Source organism: Delphinapterus leucas, chromosome 1 (assembly GCF_059928025.1).
Source record: "Delphinapterus leucas isolate spDelLeu-1000000601 "Yukka" chromosome 1, BTC_Dleu_Yukka2, whole genome shotgun sequence".
Taxonomy (NCBI): Eukaryota; Metazoa; Chordata; class Mammalia; order Artiodactyla; family Monodontidae; genus Delphinapterus; species Delphinapterus leucas.
In genome coordinates, this window is record NC_143129.1 from 116,510,114 (window position 1) to 116,523,656 (window position 13,543).

The 13,543-nt window shown below is 36.0% G+C and overlaps 1 protein-coding gene across 2 annotated transcripts in view; it reads right to left on the minus strand.

Annotated features, from left to right (window-relative positions):
- The window catches only part of RPF1 (ribosome production factor 1 homolog), a 44,570-nt gene extending 31,585 nt beyond the window's left edge, over nt 1-12,985 (minus strand). For both annotated transcript variants that reach the window (XM_022580961.2, XM_089920324.1), the window contains exons 1-5: nt 12,735-12,985; nt 11,863-11,919; nt 9,670-9,750; nt 1,670-1,765; nt 932-1,085 (exon numbers count right to left, since the gene is read on the minus strand). In XM_022580961.2, the coding sequence (XP_022436669.1) occupies nt 932-1,085; nt 1,670-1,765; nt 9,670-9,750; nt 11,863-11,919; nt 12,735-12,962 (616 nt within the window). In that variant the 5' untranslated portion in view covers nt 12,963-12,985. The remainder of the gene's footprint in view (nt 1-931; nt 1,086-1,669; nt 1,766-9,669; nt 9,751-11,862; nt 11,920-12,734) is intronic.
- Nucleotides 12,986-13,543: the final 558 nt, after the last annotated feature.

Genomic DNA, 13,543 nt, shown 5'->3' on the forward strand with positions numbered 1-13,543 from the left:
TAACTCACGATCCGGCCAAATTATAAAATGACCAACAATATACCACAATACAAAGCTAGTTTTAGTCTTAAAAGTCTCTGAAAAGCAACCTGTACAAGTGGGGTAAAGTCTTTAACTCACATTGAAAACAATAAAAGCCATAAAAATTATTTAGATGAAAAAAAAACAGCTTGTAAACCATTATTTTTTAAAAAGTGTTCATTGATTTAAGAAAAAAAATGTTAACCTGGCAGCAGAGAAGTACTGTCCCTATTGTTTATTAAGTCCTTAATAATCTTGTTTTAATAATTTTGACTCATTCAACTGGCCATCTTTAAAGTTACTGAGTTCACAGGCCACCATGAGATGAGTAAGTAAAACAACAGCAATGACAAAAAATCTAGGCATCCTTTATATGATCTCTTACCTCACAACAGGAAGAAACACCTAGGGTTTAGGGAACACATTCACCTCAGATCTGTGATTCATGGTAAAAGGATAGATTATTCTTGGCATCTGATATACTAGTTAATACATAATATGGGCCCAAATACCTACTTCAAAAATGCAATCCTGTGATACCACCTCTGGCACCATAAAATCTAGTCATATCAAATGAGAGCTGCAGATCCCCAACTGGGTCAGCACCTTCACGCCTCTATCTTTCCAAATGGTTATTTCTGCAGTGGGTACTCTTCCTCTTCCTTACCTCATTCACCCATATCCACCTAGACGGGGTTTAAGCACTTTTTTCTATCAAGTACTTCCTCCCTGATATCCCCAGGGCAGATTTTACCAGAGTTTGCACTGTATCCTGTATTTCTCTCTTAATTGTACTATCCACACTATATTTTTGTTTGTTTACATGTTTCTTTTCTCCTACTAGATTATGAATTCCCTGAAGCTGTCTCTTGTTTAGACAGGAAAACTTCCATAAAAAAACAAAGGATACTTGGTATTTTACGATCTTCATTAATAACAATCAGGTCTGTGAAATCTCTTGAGATGCACTGTGGAATAATTTTTTTCAGAGCCAGTCCTCTTCTGTAATAAACATGTGAGTTTGGTATAACTGTGGAGAGCTGTTCACAGAGTCGTACTGTTCTCTATAAAACAAAATAACAAAAATCCTCAAAAGTGAAAAAGAATACAAATCTGTGTAGCACATATTTATAAGCAAAGAAGTAATTATTATAAGATAGTGTTATTAAAAGAGAGCAAGGCTAGGGAAAGAGTGAAACCTAAACAATGTTTCATCCATCAAAGGCTGATCAACCTAAAGCAGTGGTTTTCAACGAGGGACAATTTTGCCATCAAGGGATGTTTGGCAACATCTGGAAGCATTTCTGGTGGTTATGACTGGTGGTAGTGTGGGGTTTGGCTGCTACGGATATCTAGTGCATAGAGCCCAGAGATGCTGCTAAACATCCTATAATGAACAGGACAATCTGCATAATAAAAAATTATCCAGCCTAAAATACTAACAGTGCTGAGGCTGGGAAAGCCTATCCTGAAGAATCATGCTTAGTGAACCTATATCACATCAGCATTACATTTTATTTAGCTTATTTACAGGCATAATCTAAGGCAATTACTAATAATTTAACTCTTCTGAACAGAGTTCTTTTAAATAATCTAAGTAATGTAAGAAAATTAAGAATTCAAGAGCTATACTAATTGATATGTTTACCCCATGAGGTCTATCTGATGTAGTGATGAGAATCTTGGGAGAAGTTTGTCTGTTGAAGTAAGAAGCAAATTCATCCGTAGCTTCATCATAAGCAACCTGAAAACAGAAAAAGAGATAATTTTACATCAAACATTCTACTGGGCCAGCATTTTAAAAGTAGTTACAGTAGGGATTCTATAACACTGACTACCTAGCTGACTGGTGATTTTTTGAAGAGGGCCCAGGAGGGACTTAGGTTAATGGCAACATGAAGAGGTTGGGTAATTTTCTATTTGAAGAATACTAATATAAAACTGGAAAAAAACTGTCAAAAACAATTTCAAGACACACACTGAGATGCGTTTATTCTTGAAAAATGGATACATCTGTGGGCAAGAACATCAAGAACCTTGCCTAGAGCTATTCCATTTCCTCTATCAACCTGATTGGTGAAAACAGTAACTTTACCAACTTCAGGACTGATAGTAGGCGAGAACCAGCAATCCTGAATCCAGAGGTGGTGGACCAGATTCAAGGAGGGGCAGGTGTGAAGACGCTATCTTTGCCAATCCAAGGTTACAGGCCCAGTTCAGGGTAGATGTGGACCAGCCAAAAATTTATGAGAGCTCTGGAAGTAAAAATCATAGAGGGACTGACATAATCTCTCCCAAAATTCCTGACTGACAGCTAAACTACACATGAGAGAGACCTGAGAATCCAGTGCACCTGAAAGGCAAGGGAGACTTGAGAAATGGCTGCAACTCTGAATGCATTCCTCAATCCACACACAGCTCAGCTGGCAGAGGGCATGTATGTCTTAGGGGTTCATGGTGTCACACCACAACCTCTACCCAAATCACTGGCTGACCATTAAGCCACACAAACACTGGGACAGTCCCTAGGGAGGCATGTTAAAAATAACAAACTGAGTAGTAACATAATGCTACTGTCAGACAGATTCCAGTTTAAGTCCAGACAAGTTACTAAAACAAAAAGAATCAATAACCCTTAAAAAAATAAAACAATCCAGAGTTATTGCAATGTTTTCTAAAATGTCCAATTTTCAACCAAAATATCAGATATACAAAGAAACAGAAAAGTATGACTTATAATCAGGAAAAGAGAAGTCAATAAAAACTGAGTGGGCCCAGATGTTGAATTTAGTGAAAATTTCAAAGCAGCTATAACAGATATATTCAAGGAATTAAGGAAAAATACAGGCTTAATAGCAGATCTAAGGTACAGAATAATCAATAAACTTGAAAATAGATTAATAAGTATCCAATCTGAAGAATGGAGAACACAATCAGCAAAAGGAGCAAAGCCGCAGAAACTTTTAGAACACTCTTAACCATTTCAACAGTGTGTGTGAAAAGGAAGTCCCCGAAGGAGAGAAGAGGGCAGAAAAAAATTTTCAAAGAAATAAAGGATGAAAAACTTAAGGTCCAAACTCAGAAAACCTTAAGTAGAATAAAAAGAAAGAACAACACCTAAACATATCAGTGTCAAACTGGTAAAAGCCAAAAAACAGAAAATTTTGAAAGAAGAAAAAAATAAATCATGTACATGGGAACAATGATTATTAATGGCTGCTTTCTCAAGAGAAATAATGAAGGTCAAAATGCAATGGAACAAGTTCAAAGTACCAGAAGAAAAAAAAGTCAACCAAGGATTCTATATCCCACAAAATTCTTTCAAAAATGAAGGCAAAATAAGCACACTTTCAGATAAACAAAAGCTGAGATAATTAGCTATCAGACCTGCTATAAAAACAAAGGCTTAAGAAAGTCCTAGAAGCTGAAAGAGAATGATACCAGATGGTAACTCTGATCCAGAAACAGGAAAGAAGAGCATTGTAAATAGGTAATGATGAAGGTAAAGATAAAAGACTCTGGGTGTGTTGTGTGTGTATGCTCTTAATTTCTTTAAAAAAAACAGGATGTTTAAAGCAGTAATTACAACACTGGGTTTATAACATAGACAGATGTAATATATAACAACGTGTGCTGACAATAATAGCATGATTAAGAGTGGAGGGTCATGAAGCTATACTGGTGCAAACTTGCTGTATTTTACCAGAATCGTGTCAGTATTTATTTGAAGTAGATTGTGATAAATCATTCTTCAGAATAGATCTTATTTATGCTAGGACAGAAATGCTAGGACATTTCTTTAATTGAAAAGGACTGAAATCAAACAAAATATGTCCCAAACCACAATAAAATTGAATTAGAAATCAACAGCAGAAAGGAATCTGGGAAATCCTCAAATATTTGGAAATTAAAAAGGACACTTCTTGAAAATCATAAGCCAAAGAAGAAATCACAAGAGAAATTAGAAAATATCTTGAACAGAATGAAAATGAAAACACAACAAGCATACCAAAATGTATGGGATGTGGCTAAAGCAGTGCTTAGGGGAAAACCAGAGCTTTATATGCTTATACTAGGAAAAAAGTATAAAATCAATAATCTAAGCTTCCATCTTAGGAAGCTAGAAAAAGAAGAGCAAATGGAAGAGCTTTCATTTGCTCTTCCAGGTAAGCAGAAGGAAAGAAATAACAAGGATCAGGGGAAAACTAATGAAATAAAAAAATATAGCAAACAAGAAGAAATCATCTTTCATTAAAAGAGGTACTCAGATTTAAACAATAATGAAAGAAATGCATCTTAAAACTTGGGGGCTATAGCAAAAGTGAATTTTATGACCTTAGTTGCTCATAATAAAAAAGATGAAAATAAGCTAATCAAAAAAATAAAAACAGTAAACTCACAGTGTAAAAGAAATAAAGGTATGAGGAGATATAAATGAATTAGAAAACAAAGATTCAATAGAGAAGATTAAAGAAAACAATAGTTTGAAAAGAAAAACAAAACAGATACACCTCTGGTGAAAAGCCCAAATAAATAAAATTAGGAATGAAAATAGGACATTACTGTAGTCTCACTCATGAACACACATGTACATGTTCTAAACAAAGTATTAAAAAACCAAAACAATATGTTAAGATAAAACATCTTTTTTTTTAAACATCTTTATTGGAGTATAATTGCTTCCCAATGGTGTGTTAGTTTCTGCTTTATAACAAAGTGAATCAGTTATACATATACATATGTTCCCATATCTCTTCCCTCTTGCGTCTCCCTCCTTCCCACCCTCCCTATCCCACCCCTCTAGGTGGTCACAAAGCACCGAGCTGATCTCCCTGTGCTATGCGGCTGCTTCCCACTAGCTATCTATTTTATGTTTGGTTGTGTATACATGTCCATGCCACTCTCTCACTTTGTCCCAGCTTACCCTTCCCCCTCCCCGTATCCTCAAGTCCATTCTCTAGTAGGCCTGTGTCATCTTAACTAAATTGTATTTATCCCATGAATACAAGAGGTTTAAGATTAGAAAATCTATTTCGTTTACTACATTAGTGCAATAAAGGAGAAAACTGCACATTCATCTCAATATCTGCAGAAAAAGTGCATAAATTATCTTAATATTTGCAGGAAAAGCATCTAACTTTCTACATTCATTCATTAAACAAAAAATCCAGCAAAAAAAGAATGGAATTTCCATAACTCATAAGAAGAATCTACCATTAATGACACAAACATTAATAATGATACACGAAGTATTCTCTTTAAAATCAGTAACATGGCACAGATGCTAATATTGCTTTTTCAATTTATTTGACATGCTGGAGGTTCTAAGTAAGAACGAAAGAAACTGTTAATGGATTGAAAGTAATTAACAAAAACTTATTTGCAGAAAGGATTAAACATGAAATGAAAACAACATTCAGACAAATTATTAGAAATGAATTTAGGTAAACTACTGGTTAGAAGATCATGATCCAAAAATCAATTGCAGGGACTTCCCTGGGCACAGTGGTTAAGAATCCGCCTGCCAATGCAGGGGACATAAGTTCGATCCCTGGTCCAGGAAGATCCCGCATGCCATGGAGCAACTAACTCGTGCTCCACAACTACTGAACCTGCACTCTGGAGCCTGCAAGCCACAACTACTGAGCCTGCGTGCCACAACTACTGAAGCCTGCAGGCCTAGAACCTGTGCTCCGCAGAAAGAGAAGCCACCGCGATGAGAAGCCTGTGCACCACAACGAAGAGTAGCCTCCGCTTGCAGCAACTAGAGAAAGCCCACGCGCAGCAACTAGAGAAAGCCCATACGCAGCAACGAAGACCCAACGGAGCCAAATATAGATAGATAGATATTTTTTAAAATGTATTAAAAAAATCAACTGCATTTTTGTAAATCAGCAATTTAAACAGTTTTCAAAGAGATGTGCTTTACACTAATAAGAAAAAATGTAAGATACCCAGGAATAGCTCTAACAAGATTCATGTGTACAACTTGTATTAAGAAAACAATGAAATTCACTGAAATACATTTTCAGTATTTAAATAAGACCTAATTAAGCAATATATATATATCCTCAAACTGATCTGATTTAGTACAATTTATAATTTTATATGGAAGACCAAAGGTCCAGGAAGAGAACACTCCTGAACAGAGGGATTTGAGGATGGTAATGGGGAGGGGCATCTTGCCCTAACAGGTATCAAAACTTATCATGAAGCTAAATAATTAAGAAAGTAAAGAACTGATCCAGCAACAAACTACCAAAAAAATAGCCCAGAAAAAGACTAAGCATATACGGATACCTAATATATGACACAGCATTACAATTTACTATGGGAAAAGGTTGTACTGCTCCAAAAATGGTGCTGGGGAAACTGGTTACGTATGAGGGGGAAGGAGGGAGCAGTGGAAGAGAGAAACTGGTTTCCTTTCTCACACCAAACAGAGAAATTCATTCCTGATAATTAAGTACATAAATGTGAAAAGTAGCTCTCCACAGTTCTTTTAGGAAAAAAACTATGATATCATATGATTACAGGATAGAGACAAATTTCTTAAACATGACAAAAACAGCATTCACTACAAAAACAAAAAAAATTAAACCCAACTATATTACGGACTTTTGTTCATCAGAAGACACCAGAGAAGAAAGTAAAAAGAGAATCCACAAATTGGAAGATACTTGTAATACATGTAAAGGATTAGTAGAAATTAGAGAAATTCTACAAATCAGTAAAATGCACTACAGGATAGAAAATAGGGCAAAAGACATGAGCTGGCATATCTCTACCAAAACCACAGTACATGCACAAAAAGATGCTCAACCACTTTAGGAATCAGGGAAGTGCAAACTCAAGCCACAATGAGATAGCCCTTTATCACTAACTTGAATATACCAAGCAATGGACAGAACGTGGATGACCAGGAATATTGCTCTTACACCATGGGAGTGCAAAATGATACAACCACTACTTTGGAAAACATTTTGGCACTTTCATGTAAAGTTGAACATTTATACATCCCATGAACTAACAAATTCTCCCCTATGTAAATATTTAGGGAAACTTTTACATTACATGTTTTTGATCCCCAATTTATCTCCAGCCAAGGCCTGTTCCATACCTTGTCAATGATAATTCCATCATTCTGTCCTTCTAATTGCTCAGGCTAAAAACCTCAATGCCATCTTTGAATCCTCTTTCTCTAACACCTCATATCAAGAAATTCTTAGTGGCTCTAATATCAAAATACACCAAGGCCAAAAACTCAAACCTCAGAATCAGACTGATTCTCAACATTCACTGTAACCACTGTGGTCCCAATATCATCATCATCACCCCCACCACCGTCATTATCATCATCTCTTTCCTGGATTAGCTTCCTAACTAGTCTGTTTACCTCTCTGACTGCTATCTCAGTAAAGCAACCAATTACTTAAAAAAATTAAATACAATCACATCATTCCCCTGTTCAAAACCATCCAATGGCTCCTCATTTCACTAAGTATAAAAGCCAAAGTCCTCACAATGGCCAGCAAAGTCACTGATCTGGCCTCTTCCCTTCCCCGTATTTTCCTGGCACCTCTTCTACCACCCTCCCTCTTGCTCACTTAATTTCAGCATACTGGCTTCCTTATTGATTCTCAAAAATAAACTAAGCATGTTCCTGCCTTAGAGCTTTTGCACTGGCCATGTCCCCTTATCCTGGATTACTTTCTGCCCAAAGATGGCTGATTTCTTCACATCCTTCAAGTCTTTGCTAAAAGGTCATCTCCTCAATGAAGCCTACCCTAACCATTGTATAAAAATTGCAACCCTAACCAACAGAAAAATGGGCAAGAGACATGAACAAACAATTGATTAGAAAGAAAGGAAGAAAACATGAAAAGATGTCCAACCTCATTCATAACAAAAGAACAGCAAATTAAAACTACATGGAAATACTATTTCTCACCTATCAGACTGGAAAAAATTATTTGTAATTGCAAAATCTTGAGTGAGAGTTTAAAGAGTAACATATATTTATTTATATAATCTCCAAGTATCTCCCTCCCAAAATACTGATTAAATTCAAAGGGGAAAATAGTACTTATAGTGGAGAAACCTGACAGACACCACTTTAATCATGTGATGAAAGTTAATATAACCAGTAATGGGAAAATCAACAATATGTGACTCCTGCTAAGAGCACTGAAAAGAACATAACGTCACAACTGTGGTACTCCTGTCAAAAGTACATAAGCTGAATATAATCATGAGCAAACACCAAACTCATATTAAGTGGCATTCTACAAGTATACCTGGTCTGTACTCTTCAAAAATGTCAATGTCATTAAAAGCAAATTCTGCGGAACTGTTCCAAACTAAAGGAGGTTAGAGTCATTGTAATGGGATGAAATGCAAGAACTGGGATTTTTCTTTTATGAAAAATGACATCATTGTGACATGTGAGTAAGCTGTACAGATCAGATAATAATGTATATCAATGTTAATTGTCTAATTTTGGAAACTGTACACTGTGCTTATTAAAGAAAAAGTTTATAGGTAAAACACACTAAGCATGTATGAGTAAAGGGGCTTATATCTGCCACTTACTCTCAAGCATTTCAGAGAGAACATAAATGAAAATGAAGTGTGATACAATTTAACATTTAGGAAATCCAGGTGAAGTGTATACATGAATTCTTACTTTTCTATTAAGTCTGAAATTATGTTGCAATAAATAAAATGCAGGCACACACACACACAGATACTCTCTCTCATGCACCCCCCCTTTTTGTAAAATTGCAAACTCGCTCTACACCAAGTTGTCCTGAATCTCCTTTACCCTATTTAATTTTAGTAACCTACCATCTGCTAACCTATGGTAATTTATTTTATTATGTTCATTGTTTGTCTCTCTTCCTAGAAAGTAAGCTCTGGGTGGGCAGAAATTTTGTGTGTATATGTGTATTTTGTGCACTGATGAATCCCATGTCCCTAAAACAGATCTCCATACATAGCAGGCAATCAAGAAGCATTTGCTGGAAAACTGACTGACAAACTGAATGAATGAATGGCTATACCAGGAAATATGTGAAAGAATGTTGGTAACAGCATTGTTTGAAAGCAAATAAATATAACAAAAACAAGTTTCCCATACACAAATCAAAGAATACATATATATACAAAGTTTTAAAACCTTGATTCTCTCACTGTACTGTTGCAAACTATTTAAAGGGAAAATGTGAAAAGTGGAAGGTTATCTTGAAACCAAGAGTTTTATGAGGACACAAAAATACCATCAAATGTCATCCTTAGGTGTCAAAATGTATAACAAATACTACAAAAATCTATAGTATGAGGAATGCTTTTCAAATGACATTAAAAAACACTGGAACTACTATAGAGATTAAATGACAAATAAGTTTACCTAGGCATAAAATACAATACCTTTCTAGGAAATAAATAATTACTCCCTTTTTCTACAGCATTGTTGGGAAACTCAATTATGAAATAATCTACAATAAATAATGATAATATGCCAACATTACAGTTGAATCAGTCCATTATACATCTTCACCAGTTAGTACTTTAATTTAAACATTGACATACGAATAGACAATTTATCAAGTGTGGTCATCCAAATTCATTTAAGACTTCTAACATTACCTCTTCATCATTAGGGTCTACTGTGGTTTCATCATATACTCGCTGGTTGTCAATGGTCTTCGGTATAGGCTTTGGTGGAGCCTAAATAAAAGAAAAAGGGTTAAGTCTTAGGAGCATTTTACATTAATAATTTTGCATTATGATTGGGGAAGAATAACAGAAATCTGCAAATAATACAAAAACTCAATCTGTTCCTCATTTCAACCCACTGCTACATCAATCCTAATAACAATATTGAGTAAGAGGCTTTTTAATTCTCTGAGCAGACACATGCACATACTGGAAGAACTGCTGACACTAAATAAAATGGCTTAAAACCAGGCAGAAGTAGCAGAGAGAAGAAACTGGAATCAAAATAATTATTCATGAAGAAGAAAAATATCAAATGGGAAAAAATTACAAAGGTACATATATATGTAGCTTTGTTTCAATACTTTCAGAAAGCTATTCAGAAATATATAAGAAAAGCTATAAATCTGTTTCCATCTACTGAACTAGTAAATCTAGTTTGGGGGATTTATGGTAAGGAATGAAAAGGGGGAGCAATTTATACAAAGAAATATGTATTATCACTATGGTTAGTGGAAATGAACAGTAAATAGGGCAGATGTCCAACAACAGGATAATGACTACAGCATTTCCAGCATAATGGAATACCATGAGAATCAGCAATCATGCACAATATTGTTTGCTTAGACCAAAATATTGTGTAAATGAAATTTTAAGGAGCAAGAACACAGAACTGTAACCATATACTGACTAAAGCTAATCCAAAATATATGTACACTAACAGAGATGAATATGAACTGACAAACTAGGATTTTTTTATTATTCTATGAAATGAATATTAAATTTGAAGTAATTTTTTTAAAAGAGGCAGTTCTAGGAAGTCATCTTTCAATCCAAAAACAAGAAAGGTGATATTCTCAAATGGTGATCAGCATATTAATTTGCTATAACTGACTGATTATTGAGAGTTTAAAAAAGACTAACATTGCTTGATAGGATTTCACAGGTCAAAACAGTCTAATATTGGCAACTTCCTGTGATTTAACCTAATACTATAAATAGAATTCACGAAGAAGAAACGTTTAGTTTGTGTGTGTGTGTGTGTGTGTGTGTGTGTGTGTATAGTCTATTATTTTTCACTTTCTCAAAAATGCTTATCATTTCTTGGTCCCTCATCTTAAGAGATGGGAGGGGGGAAAAGTTGAACATTTTTTAAATTTTGCAAGTATAAATTGTAACCTAGAACTAACTATAAATAAAATGAAACTAAAATGAAAATAACTTAGCTGTGCAATAATGCAGAAGTATTTAGTAGTTCTTTTAAAATTTTTCAATAGAAAGATTTCACTTTTTGTTAATATCACAAAAATAGCCAAATCCTTTCTTGATGCATTATCTCTTCTCTCTTCTTTGCCATAATCCACTCAGGTATCTCACCTTCCTCCCACTCCCCATTCTCACTCTTCGCAGGTTCCTAACCTCAGAGTCAGCTCTCATTCTTACATGCCCCAACCCTACAACAGAAGAGGCTGTGCCCAGCCATTCCCCAGCCTTGCATAACAAAGTGCATCAAGTCAGAAGAGCTCCAGTTACAGGCCTAAACCGGGGATCTTCCCCATTCCCAGTCAGGGAGATGTGTCTCTGCCTCTCAAACACATAAAGTTAAGTAAAGTAAGCAAGTTGAAGTATACACACCATTTTGAAATTTTGAAAACATGCAAAACACCACTACTGGGTTTACTGTTTAGGGACACAAACATAGTAAAGGTAATAAAGGAAGTGCATGGGAACAATAAAGAGCAATTTCATGAGTGCTTATCTTTTTTTTTTTTTTGGCCACGCTACATGTCAAGAGGGATCTAAGTTTGAAACCGGTGCCCCCTGCAGTGGAAGCACGGTGTCTTAACCCTCTTAACCACTGGACCACCAGGGAAGTCCCAATGAGTGTTTCTTTGGAGGGGAAAACAATCAGAAAAAAGTACACAAGAACTTGAACACTATCTACTAATGCATAATTTCTTAAGCTGAGTAAAGGATAGAAAGGGGTATGCTGCCTTATTTTTATATCATTTTATATATCCAAAATATTTCATAATAAATTTTAAAAGAAAGTGATTCAATGTAAGTATCAGGGAGCACTCCATAATACCAGACAGAAAGCAGAGGACTAAAAGTTTCATTTACCTTATCACCAAGAGCCTCTCTCTCTTTTTTAAGTTTTTTCTTAGCTGCCAACTTTTCCTAAAGGATTTGAAAAAGAAAAGAACAATATTGAGAAACCACCAGTTATATCACAAACACATACTGAAGTTACAAATTACTAATGCTATGAATATTTAAACTGAGCAATCTTAGAAATGTATTAAAAGAAACATCCTGACTTACATTTTCGTAGCTGTTATTGTAAACCAAATGAGCTAGCCAATCAATAAGATTTCTCAAAGATTCTGCTCCTTCAAAACACTAATCTAAATTGACAAGTTTAAATGTTTAAAATTTCACTAGCTTTATCTTTTACTATAAAACCTCAAATTAAGTGAAAGTGCAAAATGTACATCTAAACAAGTTAAATAGTTTTTGTTGTTTTGTTTTGCATTCCTTTGCAAGTTGCATCCTAAAGAAAACCGTGGCTATGCTGGTTGCTTGTCTTGAAAAGTACTAAAAATAAACGGTAATGAGAGAGTTTTCAGGTTGTTTCCAATAAAACCATCACTAGTTACTCAAGTATTTTATAAACAAAACATGCTTTTAAAATGATCAAGAACCGGCAAGATGTACCGTAAATCTGTAACTTCTGTCGACTTCTGAACAGAATGCTTGACACACAATATAAAATAGGTTTTTTTTTTTTTCCCCCAGCGCCTGTTGACCCTCAATCCATCAGATCTCGGATTAGAAATTATAGTCCCAATAAGTCTTCTAGGACACCCTTCCCCCATACGTGCACACCAGAATGGGTTAGATGCCCCTTCTACATCCCCTCCATCCCCCAACTTCCACCCCAGAGGAGCGAAAGGGACATCGCGCACGCGCTCTGCCGCCTCCGCGCCTCATACCTTCCGCTGCTGCTGTTTCCACCGCGTGAACATTAAGTGTCGCCGCTGTTTGTTCTTAATCTCCGAAACGCTGAAGCCTGGAGGAAAGGCAGCCGCCTTCGAGGGTTGGACCCCACTTTCCGTCGTCCCATCCTCAGCGACTGCAGCCTCCTGAGGTTCTTCAGTAGCAGCTTTGCGTTTCAAGCCTTTGTTTCCGCTGCCGCCGCTCTTTGCCCCGGCCTTCGCCATGGTATTTTTGCTCCTTGTGGTCTGTACGGAAACGGAAGTAGCTTTCTCCTCCGACCCCCGTCCTTAAGCTATTACTTCCGGGGTCGCAAAGTTCTTAAAGGAAAATGTATAGTTTTGTGAGTTCTAGCGGTTTAAGAAGGTGCTGAAATTTAGGCTTAAGGAGAGTTTAGGGAGCTTGCCCAGCAGTGTGAACAATGAAATGATGAGTTGGTGGAATCCGTTATTGAGCGTTTTCCGTGTGCCGACCCCCTAAAACCTAAGAACAAAACAATCTTTGAAGTATAGAGAGTTTACATTCTACTAGAGACAACAATGAGCTCCAAAATAATTAGTGTGGTAAACTATTAATATTAAGTAGTGCACGGTGTGGAAAGAATAGAACAGGATAAAAGAAGATGAGGGGATAGAGGGGCAGACTACAACTCTTAAATAGGATTCTCAGAGTGGGCTTCATTATTGAGCAGAGATTTGAAGGAGGTAATGGGGCATACTATGCAGTTAACTGGGGGAAGATCTGTTAATCTGAGAAAAGCTGTCCAGGCAAAGGAAACTTACAGCTCCAAGGCTCCTAGTCAGTAGCA